The following is a 19,184-nucleotide window of genomic DNA, read 5'->3' on the forward strand; positions in this document are numbered from 1 at the left end:
TTGGTTACGGCAGTCTGGATTCAAGGCCGAAACCCAAGCATCATTGTTAGACAAATCGGTGGAGTCAGATCTATTGTTCGGTAAGGCGGTCGAGGACACGCTGAAAAATGCCAAGGACGAGTATGAAACACTCAAGTCCCTAGGTCAACTAACCACCAAACCCCCTAATGAAAGGGGTAATGGCAACTTTCACTGCACACGCGGACAAAATTCCCAAAGAGGGTCAAACTATTCCCAGGGCCAGGGTATGCAGTGGAACAATAACCAACTGTCTACCCAAGGTTATAGCAGAGGGAATAAGAGAGGACGGGGTAAGGGTAGAGGCAGCCCCAGTAGAGGCGGCGGCACGCCTCCACCAAAACAGTGATGCTCTGTTCAGGGTCCCTTCTCACGCATCCCCGGTAGGAGGATGCATTTCCAACTTCACCCAAGCTTGGGAAGGGATCACATCAGACAGATGGATGCTGTCCGCAGGATACTGCATAGAACTGTTAGAGCGTCCCCGAAATCACCCTCCACGACAAAGAACACATTCTCTAGACCACCAAAGAATCCTCCTCGGGGAGATCGTCAATCTGCTAGCAAAGGACGCGATCGAACTCGTCCCGGGACACCAGGTAAACAAGGGTATTTATTCAAGTTACTTCCTTGTACCAAAGAAAGATTTAACAATGCACCCAGTATTTGACTTACGGCCTGCAAACAAATATGTCAAGCCCCAAAAGTTTTGCATGACAACTCTCCAAGAGGTAATCCCCCTCCTAAAAAAGGGGGACTACATGGCAACATTGGACATGAAAGATGCCTATTTTCATATTTCCATGTTCCCAGCGCACAGAAAGTACTTGCGCTTCAAGGTGGACAGTCGGCACTACCAATTCAAGGTACTGCCCTTCGGAATAGCCTCAGCTCCAAGGGTATTCACCAAGGTACTGGCGGTGGCGGCAGCACACCTACGCAGGGAGGCAATCCCAGTGTACCCTTACCTGGATGACTGGTTCATCATGGGGGAAACCCCAGTGATTTGCAGAACGAACATTCAAAGAACAATCGACCTCCTCTTCGAATTGGGTTTCTCAATAAATGAGAAAAAGTCAAGTCTGGTGCCAAGCACCTCCAAACAGTTCCTAGGAGCTATCCTAGACACACAAGAGGGGTTGACCTTTCCATCAGAGGAGAGAATTCGGAATATACTACTGCAAATTCCTCAATATCAGGCCGGTCGTCAGATAACGGTATGCAAAGCAATGCGTTTGCTAGGCATGATGGCGTCATGTATTTACCTAGTCCCCCACGCGCGCCTGCGCATGCGTCCCATGCAGGAATGGTTGGCAAAACAGTGGTCTCAGGCAAGTGGTCAGTGGGACGATCTAGTGGTCGTTTCACCAACACTGGTACAAAGCCTTCACTGGTGGACAAGAGAAAATCTGTCCAAGGGGAAACCCTTTTACGATCCAGAGATACAGGCGGTAGTCACAACCGATGCATGCCTGACAGGGTGGGGAGCTCACCTACTCCACCACACAGCTCAGCGTCTCTGGTCTCACTCAGTGGCCAAGAATCACATCAACCTGCTAGAGCTTCTGGCAGTATTCAGAGCGCTTCAAGCGTTCGAGCCCTACCTGCTAAATTTGTCAGTGCAGATCCGGACGGACAGCACTACAGCCATGTTTTACATAAACAAGCAGGGAGGGACTTGTTCGCCAAATCTGTCCAAACTTGCCCAGAGAATTTGGACATGGGCACTCAAACGGAACATCTTCCTGTAATTGCAACATGTTCCAGGGGATCTCACTTGTCTAGCAGACTAAGCAGAGATCCCCTCCCAGAGGAGCATGAATGGTGTCTACACAGAGAAATCGTAGAAGATCTCTTCTCTCAGTCGGGTTCCCCCACCACAGACCTATTCGCCACAAGCGAAAACAGACAATGCCCAAGATTTGCATGCAGATTCCCACAACCAGGCTCCCAGGGGAACGCCCTGTGGATGAACTGGTCAGGAATGTTTGCATACGCTTTTCCACCAACTCCCCTCATCAGGAAGGTGATGAACAAGTTGAACAGGGAATCGATGACGCTCGTCCTAGTTGCTCCCATGTGGGCGAGACAACCGTGGTTCCCACACTTACGCAGACTAGCGACGTGCAAACCCATCAAACTCCCGGGCTGGTACAACCTACTGTCCCAGCATCAAGGTCAAACAGTACATCCTCTACCTAGCTCAATGAACCTAGCAGCATGGCTCCTGAGGTCATAGAGTTTGGACATCTCAATTTACCTCAAAGATGTATGGACATCCTAAAAGAATCTAGGAAACCTAACACAAGGCACTGCTATTTTGACAAGTGGAAGAGATTCGTTATCTGGTGCCAGAATAGACAAATCAACCCAGTTGATTGCACTCCTTCAACTATTGTTACATACATGCTCCACCTGCTGGATGCAGGACTGGTTTTTAACTCACTGAAGGTGCATCTGGCAGCTCTGTCAGCATACACCACCTCCCATAACAAGGTGTCGTGGTGGAAAGTTCCAGTGGTTAAAGCCTTCATGGAAGGAGTAAAGAGACTTCACCCTCCTATTTCGAACCCACCACCAGGGTGGGACCTTAATGTGGTGCTAGCTAAACTCATGGGCCCCCCATTCGAACCCATGCATAAAAGCAGTCTCAAACACCTGACTTATAAGACAGCCTTCTTAGTAGCTATTAAATCCATAAGAAGGGTTAGTGAAATTCAGGCTCCGTCAGTGCAGGATCCTTTCTTTACAGTTCACAAAGATAAACTGGTTTTGCGTACACACGCTAGGGTCTCACCTAAATTTATTTCCAAATTCCACGTGAACCAGTCCATCGAGCTTCCGCCTTTCGTCCAAAACCCACAAAGCTCGGCTGAGGTGAAACTACACACCCTAGATGTGCGTAGGGAGGTCCTCTACTATGTAAACAAGACCAGACCGCTAAGGAAAACAGATCAACTGTTTGTCTCCGTAGCTACAGGCAGAGAGGGGGATCGTGTCTCTAAAGGTGCCATCTCTAAGTGGATTATTAACTGTATCCAGCTGTGTTACTCCCTTTCTGAAAAAACTCTGCCTTTCACACCAAGAGCCCACTCTACAAGAGGCAGTGGGGCCACTCTGGCTTTCATTGCACATGTACCCCTTGACACCATTTGCAAAGCAGCTATTTGGAGCTCTATTCACACTTTTACTCAGCACTACTGCATTGACACCGCATTCCAAGACAGATACACAAGTGGGACAGGCGGTTCTAAGACATTTATTTGCTCATGACCCTTCTCATATCCCACCTCCTTCTTCAGGTACTGCTCGCTAATCTATGCACAGCATGTGATCTAAGCAGATTCCACAAGCCTCAGAAGGGATACATTACTCACCGTAATCGTATTTCTGATGCTTGTATCTTCTTAGATTCACATGCGACCCACCCTTCCTCCCCTCTGAGAGAAGGCACATGGATGCTTGTAGTCTTACCTTTCTTTCTATCTGCTTGGATTATCTGTACTCACGCTACTCCTCATGCTTCCTCATGTCAGAAACAATACAATCTGAGGGTCCTACACGCGTGAGGGATCATGGGTACAGTGGACGTCGCACTAGGGATAGTATTACTGGCACGCCCTGTGTCGACGCCCATTTTCGAGTTTCGAAAAACAAACTGTAATACTCCGCAACTTCCACTAGATGTCGGCCTATGCAGAGCATGTGAATCTAAGCAGATAAAAGCATCAGAAATACAATTACGGTGAGTAATGTATTCAATATATATATATATATATATATATATATATATATATATATATATATATATATATATATATATATATATATATATACATATATATATATATATATATATATTTTATTTTTTATTTTTTTTATTTTGTATTTGTAAAGCGCACTAACAGCCCTTGGGCATTGAAACGCTGTTGCAGGAGAGTGTCTTAGTTGCAGGAAAATGTCATTGCTCGGGGTTACAGCGAGCAGCACAGTATAGCTAGACATAGGTGGTTACAGGCAAAGTATCATAATTATACAGTCAGTTCTCACCTCAGATATGCAGCGTTATTCCAACAGCCGGGTTTTTATCGCTTTCCGGAAAGCTAGGAGTGACTCAATGCTTCTGAGTTGGGGAGGTAGGGATCCAGTGTGTCGCGGTCAAGACCGGGAAACTGGAGCCTCCTGCCCGAACCCAGAGAGACTTGGGAATGGTGATCCGATTGGTGTATGCGGTTTTGATGGGTCTGTCTGAGAAGGGTTTGGAGATTCTCTTGGATAGATAGATGGGAGCCGTGTTATGGGTGCATTTGTGGTGAGCGTAAAAGTTTTAAAGATGATCCACTCTTTAATGGGGAGTCAATGCACTTTCTTCCTGGCTGCTGAGATGTGTTCCCTTTTGGAAATGCCGGTGGCTGTTCTAAGGGCATTGTTTTGTACAGTTTGGAGTTTACTGATATTTTTTGAGGCGGTGGCTACTAGGAGGGCATTACAATAATCAAGCCGGGAGCTGATAATTGCTTTCGCTATGGTGAGGCAATTAGGATCGGAGAGGAATGGTCTTGCAGCATTGATTAGTTTAGAGTGGTATGCTATCGCGTTGACCTATCTGGACATTGAAAGGTTTGATTCTAGGTGAACTCCCAGGGTTTTTACTGATTTTGGGACTGGGATGGTAGTGTTGTCGATCTTGAAGGAGCAGTATTGATGGTCAAGCTTCTTTAGGGAAGTAGTGGATCCAATTAGCAGTAATTGAGTGTTTTCCCCGTTAAGGCACAGCCAATTTTCTGCCATCCATGTTTGGATCGGATAGTAAATGCAATTGATGGTTTTCCTGTCAGAGTCATAGTCCCCGGAAAGGGGGATGAGGATCTGCGTATCAGCAGAATTGGTATAGGCGATGCCTAACGCAAATAAGATGTGGAAACGTGGCCCTGTTAACAGATTGTATAGTATAGGGAATATGCAGGAGCCCTGTGGGACTCAGCATTTGATGAGGCTCGGATGAGCTCAGGCTTTGTCAGAGAAGACTTTCATCACTCTGTCCTGAAGAAAGGAGGTAATCCAGGCTGTGGCCATGGGAGAGAAATTGGCGGCGGATGAGAGGTGGTGGTAGAGGGTTTTGTGTTCCACCAAGTCGAAGGCCGCAAACAAGTCCAGGAGCAAAAGGAGGGCTGGTTGGGCTGAGTCCCTGAGATCATCCATTTGTTTTTTAAGATCTAATAGAGCGGTCTCTGTGCCGTGGCTAGGGCGGAAGCCTCACTGGCAGAGGCCAAGAAGGTTATTAGCCTTGAGGATTCTCTGGAGATAGGCTGCTTTGTCCAAGATTTTAAGGAGGAGCGGGACGATGGTGATTGGTCTGTAGGTACCAGGGATGGAGGGTTTAGCAAGTGTTTTTTAAGGAGAGGGCGTACCCAAGCTTCCTTGAGGCTGCTTTGGACACGTCCTGTGGAGAAGGAAGCATTAATCAAAGCAGTGAGGAATGGAGCAAGGGTAGAGGACAATTCTTTGATGAGTTTGGTCGGGCATGCTTCCCCTTTGCAGTTGGACGGCTTGATGGATTCGAGGAGGGCAATAACTTCTGGTTCACTCATTTCTTTAAAAGTGATAAAGGGGAGGACATGGGTGATGCAATTTTGGATGTTAGAGATTTGGTGGCTGAGGGCCTTTTGATGGGCAAGGATTTTGCTTTGAAGGGAGTTAAGTTTGTCCAGCAAGGCGGATTGGACGCTATTGCACCAGTCTTCATCTTTGGTGACAGTAGGCTGGGTGGGAGTTGGGGATTCAAGCTCTCGGAAGATGGCAAAGATTGCTTTGGTATCTGATTTAGCATTGGCTATCCTTTTGTTAAAAGAGATGGCTTTGGCTTTGATTATGGCAGATTTGTATTCTCTGGAGATGATTTGGAAGGCTTGTTTAGACAAATCGTTAGGGTTGGTATTCCATCCAGAGTGAGCAGCCCTTTTCTTGTTGCGTAACTCAAGGAGCTGGGGGGTGAACCAGGCATTGGTGTGTTTGGTGCGCTTGCCATTTCTATGGGTGAGTAGAGCAATGGCGTCAACTGCTTTAGTTATAATAGAATTGAATTTGCTGGCTAAGCTTTCAGGATCATTGGAGAACGAGGGTTTAAGGGCAGGCACCAATAAGTAAGGTGTGAGTCTGTCTTTGGTAAGTTGCCAGGAGCTCCTGGTAAAGGCAGGGGGGAGTGGAAACTCTGGCTTGAGCGATCCATTGGTGGTGTTGAGGTTAAAGTGAATGGTATGGTGGTCTGACCACGGAATGGGAGCTATGACTGAGATAGTGAGAGATCAATTGTGGTGGGCAACCCAGTCAAGGGTATGTCCTTCAACATGGGTAGGCATAGTGATGGCCTGTTTAAAGCCTAGGGTGGAGAGGGCTTTGTCAAGCGTGGCTGCATGGGAGTCATTGGGGTCATTCAGACCATGGTTCAAGTCTCCTAGTAGGATGGCTTTTGTGGAGACCTTTAGGTTGTCCGACAGGGTGTGTATGAGTGTATCCTGGAAGTCTAAGATTGGCCCTGGGGGGTCAGTAGACGATGTGGAGGGCAATCGTGCAGTTAGGTGAAAGGTTAATTTAAAGGCAGAGGTAGTCACTTCCATTGCCCAGTTCCCCTTCCATTTTCCTGATAGGTATGGATTCTTTAGCTATGAGGGTCACCCCTCCTCCTTTCTGTAAAGGGCTGTCTTGCCGAAAAATATTGTAACCTGGGGGGATAGCAAGGGGAAGTGCTGGGCCAGATTTTTAGTGAAGCCAGGTTTTGCTTATAATAAGGAGATCCAGGTCACAACTGGTGATAAGATTGTGGACATCTAGAGCATGGGCTGGGAGGGAGCGGGGGTTAATAAGGGTGTGCAGTGTAGAGAGGGAGTAGGGGGATTAGGCTTACAAGGACTCGATCCTGCTGAGGGTGGGGAGATAGGAGCAGCCAAGGTGGAAGAATGATCATTAGCTGAAGCCTGCGTGCCACTGAACACATTAGGTGGTATCACAGGTGAGTCTGGGGTCTCTTCATGGCTAAAAGCAGGCACTGGTACTGCGGCAGGGGTAATCTGAGTCTAAAGTGCCATCATGGCAAACAACATGCTTTGGCATTACAGTAGGGGTAATCTCAGGTGAGTACATGGATGCATCATGGCTAACATGCTTTGGCAATACAGTTGTTGTAATCTCAGGTGAGTACTCGGATGCATCATGGCTAAGAACATGCATCGACAATGCTGCAAAGGTGTCCACTGGTGAGTCTGACGTACCGGCATGGCTAAAAGCAGGCACTGGCAGGACAGTGTGGATGAATGGTGTAGGCTTCTATGGTGCCTCGACATGTTCAAGAGTAGCAGAGCGTTGCTCATATGGGGCCGAAGTTAGTAGCGCAGAGTCATTGTCTGGTGATTGTAGCAGCTGGTGGATTTTCTTTGAACAAGCTGGCTGCATAGACCCGGAGGCAGCGTTCGCAGATGCCTGTGAGAGCAACACACTGGCTGCCTGCGCATTGTGCTGTCGCCGTTTTGCGAGAGGGGTGAGACCAAAGTGCGGTCTAGTAAGCGGAGGTTTGGAGACCATGGAGGGGTGGATCTCCACTGTGTAGGCAGAAGTGGATGTTAGGACGTGATTTTCACAGGAGGCCTTTGGAGTAGCACCCAGTGAGGTTGAATTTCTGAAACCGAAACATCCTGGCAGGAGAGTAAACCAGGATTGGGAAGCAAAGTAAACTTGAATACATTGATTTGTAATATGATACTCTGGCAGGAGAGTACGCCAAGGGTAGAAAGAGGAGCAATCAGTGGAAAAGGGGAGAAACTGTACCCCTTTTAAAGAAACTGATGGAAATACAGAGAATGAGAAATTGAATGTGAACTGTGATAAAGTGACTTGTTAATCACCAGAAGAAATCTAGGGGAAGCTAGACACCTTTCCTGTTGGAACTTAATTCCTTTTCTTTCTGCACTTTTTGAAACCTTTGTGTTTTGGAACTTTGAAGGAAAGCCCTGATGGTTTGGCTTGTTGCAATTCACGTGTACACATTATATTGATTTTAGAGTGTAAGGGTCAATTTAGGGTTTGGATACAGGATGGAGGACGCTCTTTTTTTTAACATCCGGACCCAGACGTTCCTTTGTTTTGTTGAGGCGGGAAACCCCTCTTAGGATTAGGGATAGATTTCCCCCAACCCTCTTATTGTTTTGATGAATAAAAGTCTATAGCCAACAACTAACATGCCACTATATACAAGTTTTACTCTTGATCCCTTACACACTGTACAATGATATTCTGAATTCTGGCGTTGAAAATAAATTACTTTCTCAGTAATTTCCCCACATTTGGGGGCGCTCCACAATTTGGCGCATGTCGCTTTTTGACGCAATATCCAGCTAGCAAGAGGCAGAAATCTCTAATGAGAGCCAAAGACGGTACATCTTATTTCATTTGTTCTTGGGTCTTGCTCATTTTATTCATTCTAGGTCTAATCTTTATCTATATTCATAAAAGTGAAAATGTGTGGGTTTGTGGTATGGCAAAGTATTGTTCCTTATACAATTCCACACCGTCTCACCAATCTGCATCAAAATGTGTTACCTGTTAGGACCCTCCGGACAACACTGGCTGCATAACGTTTAGACACCCCACCCACTTTCCTGGATTTCAGCACCTTCAAACATGATAGACGGTTGCCTAAAATCGGCAAAACATCAATGTGGTCGTAGAAGGACCAGTCTCGACACGAGGAACAAAACCCTTGAAATGAACGTTTCAAAGCCATTGGATGCACGGTTCCCGAGATATTTGCACCGCAACAAACTGCACCACACTAGGGTGAGGCAACAGGTGGGGAGGGAGCACAGTAGGTCCCAGAATGCAGCAGCAAACCAACTCTCGTCTCCCCCAACGTCTGCTCCGGGGTATGTCAGCCAGCCACACATGCCCATTTTCAGTGCAGTTTACTTCAGAGTGCAAAGAACATCAAGCGATAGTCAGATCAAAACAGCGACCTACAAGATCATTGATTTTCAACAATTTGATTAGAGTGTTGTCATGTCTGTCCACAGAACCTGTTCGGAGAGCGTGTACTTTTGACTAGTTATCTATAAAATATGCTACAACATTCAGAAATAACAAAAACGTCCAACGTTGTTCTTCACTTTTTTAGTATTTATTATTTTAACATCCACATTTTTCATTGTTTCAATTGAATTTTCCACTAAAGTTGGCAGACACCTGTTTCACAGTTACTCTGTGAAGGCCTGGCGTTCAATCTTTCTAAAATTCCTGTACATATATTGAACATTTCCCATTTTGCAAGTTACTAATAATGTGGTTTCAGTAGGATCCACAGACAAATGTAGAAAGATGCATTGGCATACTGTAGAGCTCCCATTCGCAAAGTTCAGTTGAAACGCAACAAAATATGACATAATTGAAGTGCAAATCTCACAAGAATTAAACTCCATTACCAGTAACTTGCTGACTGAGAAACATAAACCTATTTGTTTAATGAATGGAGATTTGACCAACACATGCACTGACGTGTGGAAAGCTTGAACACCAGGCCTTGATAAAGCAAATGCACATAAATCAATCTACAAACTTTATATGTAATGGAAAATGAATGTGAAGCAATCAAAAATGTGGTTGTGAAAATAGTAAATAGAATTATTGAATAATACTGTTTGACCCGTTAAGCATTTCTGATTGTATGACAAGATGCAGAGGATGGGTTCTTTTAGATTTCCCACATCAGAAGCCTATGAAGTGTGGTCCAACCTCAGCTGGATCTGTATTTAACAAATGTAACATTTGCATCAGTGTCAATTTTAAGATGGTGCACATTTGAATGTCAACTTGTTTTCTTTTTGTTGCTCCTATAGATCTCCGTTAGTAACCAAGAACATTGGGAGGAAGTAATGTCTTCCAGAGGGCTGATTGGTAAGATGTATGACTTTTTTTTGTAGCTTCGACATATGCCCTTTTTAAATTTTATTTAACCAGTTTAATACTGTGGCAAATTCAACATATAAAGGGTAATTAACCAGCCATCAGTATTATTTACAATTTGGACCATAGAAAGAGGAACTCAGAACCCTTTCCCCTAAAAAAAACAATGCCACCCAGCACATCTTGAAACACCATCTCCTTCCTGTCTTGAGTCCTACCTTTATGTCCTGCCTTATGTAGTAGGTGAAGGAAATGTTTAACATTAAAACCCTGTGGATTTCCATATACCACCCACAAACGGATGGTCCAGTGGAGCGCTATAGCCAAACTCTCAAGCCCAAATTGAAAAAAGTGGTATCTCGTTATACATTGGGCCCTCTTTGCCATACAAAAAAAGCAGTCTTCATTTGGTTACTCCTCCTTTGAATTATTATACAGCAGGGAGCTAAGGGATGTGCTCGACATGTTAAAAGAAACATGGGAAGCTAGAGAGGAGGCGGCCCAGCCTATATCTCATACTGCAGCTAATTTAAGGTCCCATATGAAAGCAGTGAGAGAGATTGTCAACAACTACCTCTTAAAAGCTCAGGAACACCAAAAAGAATGCTATGACCAGAGGGCCGTAGCTAGGTTTTTGCAGTGATCAATCAGGTACTCGTCTTGTTATCTATTTCAGATAATAAGATAATTTCCAAGTGGTATGGACCATATAAAATCATGTAGAATAAAGGGTCTTTCCCTGAGGTCTTCTCGGAAGTATCAGAGAGGGTTAAAAACGTCTTCCATTCGATCAGAACACCTTCTGGCCAATTTGTTACCTTAAAGTCCTATAAAAACCCTAAGGCTGGCATGAATGTTATAATGGAAGAGATTGAGAAGATGTTAAAGCCTTGAGACATTGAATCATTTGGGAGTCCCTGATCCTCCACTATATTCCTTGTTGTCAAACCTCTTGATTCTTGGAGATTCTATATCGACTTTCAAGGGTGATCGCCATCTCAATCTTTGATAATTATCTGATGCCCAGAATCAATTAGTTAATGAAATGCCTGGGGAATGCCCAGTTCATTACCACCTTGGACTTTGGGAGGTCCCATTAAACCCATCTGATAAAGAGAAAACAGTTTTTAGCAAACCTCTTTGTCCATACCAATTTAGGGTCCTTCATTATGCCTGTACGGAGCCCCTGCCACCTTCCAAAGGCTCATGTATAAGGTCCAAAGGCCCTATTCATCATTGGCCGGGGCATATTTAGATGATATTGTAATCCACAGTCCCAGTTGGGAAAACATCTATATCATCTATGAGGTAACTATGGCCTTAAAGAAAGCTGAATGTAGAGCCAACAAGTCACCTGGCTCAAGTATGGTGAAGTACCTAGGATATTTTGTAGGTAATGGTCTGATTCAACCACACATTTAAGAAGGTGATGGCAGTATCCTTTAATCCCCCACCAAAAACCAAGAGGGTACTAGAACCTTCCGTAGGTCGGCCGAGCGGTTCACCCAAAACCTTTGCAGTATCGCAGCAAATTTAACTAATAAGCTCAAGAATGCCCACTCCTGACAAACGTGTATAGACCTGAGAAACCAGTCTAGCCTAGATGCCCTGAAGAAGGCCCTATGTGCTGAGCCCATCCTTAAGATGCCAGATTTCAGTAAAGAGTTAATCCTCCAAACTGATGCATTTAAAATGAGCCCAGGAGCTGTCCTGTCCTAGTTGCATGAAGGCCAAGAACATACAGTCTTTTATACCAGCAGGAAACTTTCTTCCGGGAGCAATGTTATGTTGTTATGTGACTTTAGAACTGCAGGCTGTAGCCATCAAGTGGACTTAACCACTCTGAGATACTATCTAATGGAGGAAATTCACTCATTACCAACCACTCCCCCTTGACGTGAATGTATTTAAGGAAAGACACCATCACCAGGGTGATGCAATAGATTTTGGACCTGATTTTGGACCTGCAGCTTTTGCTCTTTACAATGTAACTTAAAAAGGTCAAATAGCAAGGAAATATGGACATTCTCAGCCGCTATACCCATGGACAGCTAGAGGAGGACTTAAAGCCAACAGTGGGGGTATGTAACAAATCCAGGGAATTCATCCCCTCTCACCAAGGGGGAGCCACCGCATTTGGGACTAGGGAGGAGAGCGTGCTAAGAATTCACCTGGACTGGAGGAGCGGTGGTCCGACTCTTCCCCCTTTCAGAGAGAGAGATAAAGGACCAATCAAGATTGGATAGAAGCTGGAGTAGCCAGAGAGGAGGGAGGAAATCCAGGTGTGGCAGGAAGGGCGAGAGCATACACAATGTACGACTAGAAGGTCTGCAGCAGAGCCTCTGGTAAAGAAGTACACCAGCGAACAGAAATGCAGACAAATAGGGCCCAATGAACGAAAGAGGGAAGTACCGCCCGGGCCATAATGCTAGATGGGAACCGAAGAAGTGCAGCCAATGGCAGTGAATTCTGGAGTCTCCCAGGGAGCATCAACCACAGGAAAAAGTTACACGCTGGCTGCAGGAAGTAGGGAGAGGGGATGCCAAGAAAGGCTGCACCCTACAGTGGGGTAGAGAACCTGTAAGCCCCAAGCAGGCTGATCGAAGTTGAACCCCACAGCGGGGTACGAATGCCAAAAGGCCAAGGCGGGCTGAGAGAAATCAAACTCCATGGCAGGGTAGGGATCCTAAAAACCAAAGGTAGACTGAGAGAAGTCCACAGCAAAAGCCAAAGGAGGGCTGAGAGAAGAAAGACTCCATGGCGGGGCAGGAAACCTGTAGGCCCATGGTAGGCTGAGAAAAATCAAAACCCAGGGCGGGGCAAGAATATCAAAAGCCAAAGGTGGGGCGAGAGGAGTCAACCAAGGGGCAGAAGATCGGCCTAAAGCTGGCGGAGGGAAACACAACTCCAGACCGGGGTGAGAAAGGTGAAAGCCAAAGGAGGGCTAAGTGAAACCAAAGAGCCCCAAGATGGGGCATCAGAACGCAGAACCCTAGATGGCGAAAGAGACACCAAACACGAAGATGGGGTGGAAAACCAGAGATCTGGGCAAGACATCCACAAGTAAGGGCCATTGAATATACTGGTATTAACTTTATAGTCCAAAAGACATTTAGCCTCTGAACATAGACTGTGCATCAGGGCAGTAGCCCTATAAAAATAGTCACTTTGAAAGGGGGGGGGGGGGCAGAAGCCAACCACTACTCAATTATCAGGGCCAAGGCCCAAGTGTACTTTTACAGAGATGTTTTGTTAATTTAGTGGTGGGTCAGAATTTAGGCAGTCATAATTTTTTTGAACAGAGGTCTGTTTTCTTTTGTGTTGTAGAAGACATTCTGACAAACACCCATTTATACCTTTTTGTTATAGAACACAATGCAGCTCTCGAGATTTAGGGACAGCGTAGCTCTTGTTACTTGAAGTCTAATAAAAGTAAGGCGTGAACACAATGCCTCCTTGTCCGTCTCCTAATTCTGACTTACCACAGTTCGTAAAGTAATGTTGCTTTCTTACCAAAATTGTTTCTTCAAGTCCTCATCCGTTAGGAAAGATTTCTCTTTTAGGCAACTTTCTAGACATATTCTATGGACACCCGAACGTTTTGCTTTTGTTTTTGAACCTTTCTTGATTTTTACAGAGAAGGGAAGCCTTCAGCTACACTTCCCTGGCCTTTTTGCTCATTTTGTCATGGGGAAACTGATCAGTCCTTCAGACTATAAGTACGGGGGAAACTGTGTTTCCCTTTTGCCTTTTACTTTTTACCTGTTTTGGTAACTTTTCTAATAGTGCACAAGCATCCTACAATGCAGTGCACAGGGATACTTTTGTATCATCCTGGTCTTTTACACTGGGGATTTTTGGTTACTTTCATATGTGCTGCAAGACAAGCTGGTGGGATCAGTTACATTTTTATCATTTTTGAAGTACTTTTAGTTTGCACATTCACATGTACTGTGTATGGCTACTAAGCATGGCAAGTGCCCTAAAATGGCCAGGCCACAGGTTTTATGGCTTGTTCTTTGGCCATATTGTTTTGTGGCCTTCTTCCTGCCTTCTTAGGTCAGGAAATCCCTAATATGGTCAGCATTCCCAGGCAAATGCATGCTGCTGCTTTCGCGTGCCAGTGCATGCCTTTTGTGTGTAGACAAAGGAAGTGGGTAGGACTGTCAAACTGTGGTGCCTGAAAGTCTAGTGTGCATGCATGGGTGAAACCCCCAGTGGTCCCTGATTGGACCACTGCTGGCTGTGTGAGTAGTGCAGATCCTTAGCATTGGTGGGCTGTTTTTTTAAGAAGAGGACTCCTGCAGCCATTCCAGTAGAGCAGCAACGGAGCCAAGTAACCTGTGTAGCCATGCAGCAAACTGAAGACCTGTGGACAACTCCTGAAGCAGCTTGGCAACCTTTCCTGCAAATGTCCCAGTGAAGCCCTGCTGGACTACCTCATCTGAGAAGGCCCTCTGCGGTGCATTGATACTCGGCCTAGTGAGACCAACCTCCCTCAATGTCTTATTACGTTCCTGCAGCTTTGAGCCTTCGGAATCGCCCCAAGACCACCCACTGAACAGACCAGCTCTGAATTGGCGTACCGTGCCAGAAGTGTTGCCGTTCTGCATTTTCAACTGGAACTTGCTCATCCTACAAGTCGCCTTCCTGCCAAGATTCAGATTCGCAGCATCAAGGATTCCTGCATGGCAATGACTTCTTTGGCTGCAACTGGTGAAACGCCTGCTGTCACCCGTGTGCAGTGACTGTCGATAGAGCCGGCTTCCTTCAGTCTGGTAAAGTGTCCTGAAGAGGCCTGCATCTCCTCTTTGGAAATGGTTGCACTCAACTCCTGAAACCGACAGGAATCTTTCTTGCACCCGCAGCTCTACTGGATTCAACGGCCGGAAAGCTACCTCGAACGACACCCAGTCGACCTGCAAAGTCACTTGGGAAAATTGGAGTAAGGGTAGTGAGTAATCGCAATACTTACAGCCACCCAGGCTCCATTCTAATAAACCTTGTGAATAACTAGTTCATTCCATTCCTAGCTTTTTAAACATTTGTTTTAACAGATGTTCTAAGAGATAGAGTATCTTACTTACCTGTAAAGTCCTTGAAGTCTTCTTGAACATTTTTCCCCACCACAAGAACTCTTTCTGCCTTTGTCCCCTCTCATAGAAGGAACTTAGTGACTTTTGGGCATAAGGCCCCATTCAACATAGGGACTGGACATATAAAGTTAGGTTCTTCATTCTTGTGAACTGATTTTCCTTAATGCACAATTACTTACCTTTGTTTCAGGTGTTTAAGTGAATTGTATGCTTTTCCACAAACCAATTTCATAACAGTCTTTTTGTACTTACCTGTATTAGCAGAATTGTTGTGTATTTCACTGTGGGGACTCATTATGGACCCCTGACCACACCCAATCACCCACCCCTGAGATCTAACCTTCACCACTCTCCACGCTTACCTTGATTGGGCTTGGCTCTGAGTTCCCCTGTTCACAATAACTAGGTTGGCGTGCTGATATCTGTCCACCAGGCCAGATTTTAGAAATCCATCTTAACATCATCTAACAATAATATATGTACTATATGACTGTGTTTCCTTAACATGTTATATAACTTTTTGCTGTTGTTGGAATACTGTATTATAAATTGAAATGTACCTATGTTCTTTCTGTTTCGGTACTAGAAAATCTTTCTTGGATGTGTTCTTGCTTTATTGGCTGCTTGCTCAATAATAATTTGTGTGAAACCTACTTTTTTTTATTCGCAAAAAGTGATAACCAACCATGTTTCAAATAGAAAAACAGAGTAATATTCAGAACCTTAACAAATTTCATATAACAATAGAAAGGGAGGAGAGAGCAAAAATAAGCTATATTACATAAATGCTACCCTCTCTGTTTAATCCTCTTTATATTACACTGCAAACTGCTGTTATACTAGTAGTCATTCTTATATACCATCCTCCTTTTGCATTGACTGCCTGGTTGGATAGATGATTGCAGACTGTTTAAAACAAAATCCAATTTTAATCAAGGCGAATTCTGAGTTTTGTATTCTCTTCCCAGTACAATTCCTGTACACAATTACAACTCCCCTGTTGGAATAGTCTTTATTATTGATCTGTGATGACAATTACTTGCATGTACGATAGAATTTACCTCTCTCGGTTTTCAAAATGTTTTGTATTAGGTCTTTCCATCTTTAATATAGATATTAATATTTTGGATATTTTTTGCCTTGATGCTTCGTCAATTTTATGCCAAAATCCCTTTTCAAATAATCTGTATTGTTCTAATTCTTCCAGTGTGCCATTCCATACAACATAAATATCATCTCTACACCTGTCAAGGATGGCACTCTGTCAAGAGTGGCACAGGGCCCCCAGGTACGGTTTGGGTGGCTGTGTTGATGTAAGGTGACAGATAAGTACACACACAGCAGGAAACTCATCAAGAAATAAAAGTAGGCAACTGTAGTTGTGAACAGAAAGGGGCAGGAAATACAAAGATACAAACAAACTGGATTCCCTCTTGGGGTGTATGCAGATATGGAAAAAGAGTGTTCCACAGACCTTTGGAAACGCCAGCCTTCTGCACGGATTACTATTACAGAGGCCCACTCTGTCTGCTCATGGCTGGGAACAACAGCTGTGGGTGTCTGTTAAACAGAAAACGCGACAAGGGAAGGGGCAGAGGTTGCCTGCCGGAAACAAACAGTCAAGCTCTGTACAACGGATCAACATAAGACACAAGAGAGACAAGAACAGAAATAACCAGGGACAAGGAAGTCTAAGAGAAATCTAGCAGAAGGGAATGAAGGAAGAAACAGTACAATAGAAATGGGTAAACTAAAGGGGAGGACAGAGGATTCAAGGAAGAGAAGGACAGGGATCAAGAACAAGGGGTTGCTAACAAGGAAGAGAGCAAGGGAGCAGCAGCCAGGAAAGAGGGGGGCTGCAAACAAGGAAGCAGGGCTGCAGTACCAAATGGTACAAGGTACAGAAAAACTGTACTGGATTGCAGAGGACTGTAGTAGGCTGCTAGGCAGAGAGTCCAGAGGAGCAGGACTGAGAGCTGTAGTAGGCGGCAGACGGAGAGCCCAGAGGAGTAGGGCAGCAAGGAGCGAGCCCAAAGGAACGCACCCAAAGGAACAGGACGTAGGACAGAGAGACCCGAGGGTCAGGGTTGAAAGCAGAAGAGAGTAGCAGGCTGCAAGGCAAGGAGCCCAACGGAGCAGAGCAGCAAGGAGCGAGCTCAGAGGAGCAGAGCAGCGAGGCAGGGAGCCCGGAAGGCTATAGCTGTAGGCAGCGGAGTGTAACAGGCTGGAAGGCAGGAACCCCAGAGGAGCAGGGCTGTGAGGCAGGGAGCCCAAAAGGCTAGGGCTGTAGGCAGCAGGTGTAGCAGGCTGCAAGGCAGGAAGCCCAGAGGAGCATGGCTGTGAGGCAGGGAGCCCAAAAGGCTAGAGCTGTAGGCAGCAGGGTGTAGCAGGCTGCAAGGCAGTAAGCCCAGAGGAGCAGGGCTGTGAGGCAGGGAGCCCAAAAGGCTAGGGCTGTAGGCAGCAGGTGTAGCAGGCTGCAAGGCAGGAAGCCCAGAGGAGCATGGCTGTGAGGCAGGGAGCCCAAAAGGCTAGAGCTGTAGGCAGCAGGGTGTAGCAGGCTGCAAGGCAGTAAGCCCAGAGGAGCAGGGCTGTGAGGCAGGGAGCCCAAAAAGCTGGGGCTGTAGGCAGCAGGGTGTAGCAGGCTGCAAGGCAGGAAGCCCAGAAAGAGCACTGGAACAAAAGCAGGAAAATGCAGCAGCAGGAACAGCATACACATTCGAGACAAAAGGCAAAAAGGGCTGGGAGGACTCTTGGTGCAAGAGACTGAGCTCCTGCAGGCAGCTGCTTAAATACCGCCCTGCCCTGTACTGCGGAAGGCTAATTGGCAGCACCTGGAGCAGCACACCTGAATACAATCTGCCTCCTCCCTCTCTGGTCCTGAGATGGTGGAAGCAGCACTGATCCCTAGGGCTTCTGGGGATTGTGGTTCCAATGCTGACAAATGGGAATGGCCAGGAATTGATAGCTGTAGCAAGGTGCATTGTGGTACATGTAGTTAGTTGAGTTATATAAGAAGGCACCAAAGCACAAAAATGGGAATTAAGTACCAAAGTGTGAATAGGGGTTGTTCCAAGAGTATTCTGAAGAAAAATGAATAACAAATAGTCCATGATGGTTGCCAATCTGTGCGCCCAGGTCGCAGGCATGACAACACCTCCTCCACTGAATTATTTTTGTAGCAATGTCATCATTCTGGCATGCATATGTTGATTCAAACTATTCCATGAACAGATTTGTGAAAGATGGTGCATAACATGCACCCATTGCTACATCAGAAATGTGCTAATAAAAGGCACCATTAATTATGAAAATATTGTTGTTTAATGTGAATGCTAACATTTCCTTAAGTATTTCATAATGAATCCAAATACTTTGCTGAAAGTAATCTAACGCTCTAATTGCTAGTTCATCTTGAATTGACTTATTCAAAGCTGTCACATAAAATTTTACAAGGAAGTATTCTTCTTTCCAGGAAATGTTTTGTAGTATATGTAAAAAATTCATTGAAACACTGACATAGGATTTAGTTTCCTGTCCCTCAGGTTGTAAAAACTGACCTATGTATTTCCAAAGGTTTTCAGTTTCCAATCCAATGCCACTTACAATAGGTCTTCAGGAAATTCTAAAAAATCCTTGTGTATTTTCGGGAGACCATGTATTGTTGGGTAATCAGTATTAAGAAATAATTTTTCATCATTTGTCAAAAAGCCTTCGACATACCATTTCTTTATTAAGTCATCAAAGTTTTGTAGCATTTGTCAGAAAATGATTATTGGTCAATTTAGGATAACATCCAGGACTATTCAGATGTTTTAATCCCATTTTTAATGTAGTCCGTGGTGTTAAGGATTACTATATCGCCACCTTCAGCAGCTTCTTTTATAATTATACTATTATGCTTGGTCAATTTTTCAATTGATTTATGTTCCTGATGTGTCAAATTATTATTATAATTTGCACATTTGCCTGATTGGTTTATGTATTTTTTTATGTTTATCGATTACCACTGCTTTATCAAAGGCGTCTATAAAATTGTCTTGGACTAACCTTGGTGTGAATCTGGGTTTAATATTGACAGACATTAATTTATAGGATGTAATATTCAATTGCTTTAAAATTTGG

General features: G+C 44.9%; 1 protein-coding gene across 6 annotated transcripts in view; it reads left to right on the top strand.

Moving 5' to 3' along the window:
* The window catches only part of NME9 (NME/NM23 family member 9), an 808,977-nt gene that overhangs the window by 179,216 nt on the left and 610,577 nt on the right, over positions 1-19,184 (top strand). For all 6 annotated transcript variants that reach the window (XM_069615815.1, XM_069615818.1, XM_069615816.1 and 3 more), the window contains one exon: positions 9,900-9,957. In XM_069615815.1, the coding sequence (XP_069471916.1) occupies positions 9,900-9,957 (58 nt within the window). The remainder of the gene's footprint in view (positions 1-9,899; positions 9,958-19,184) is intronic.

Source organism: Ambystoma mexicanum, chromosome 9 (genome assembly GCF_040938575.1).
Source record: "Ambystoma mexicanum isolate Mex_15411 chromosome 9, UKY_AmexF1_1, whole genome shotgun sequence".
Lineage (NCBI taxonomy): Eukaryota > Metazoa > Chordata > Amphibia > Caudata > Ambystomatidae > Ambystoma > Ambystoma mexicanum.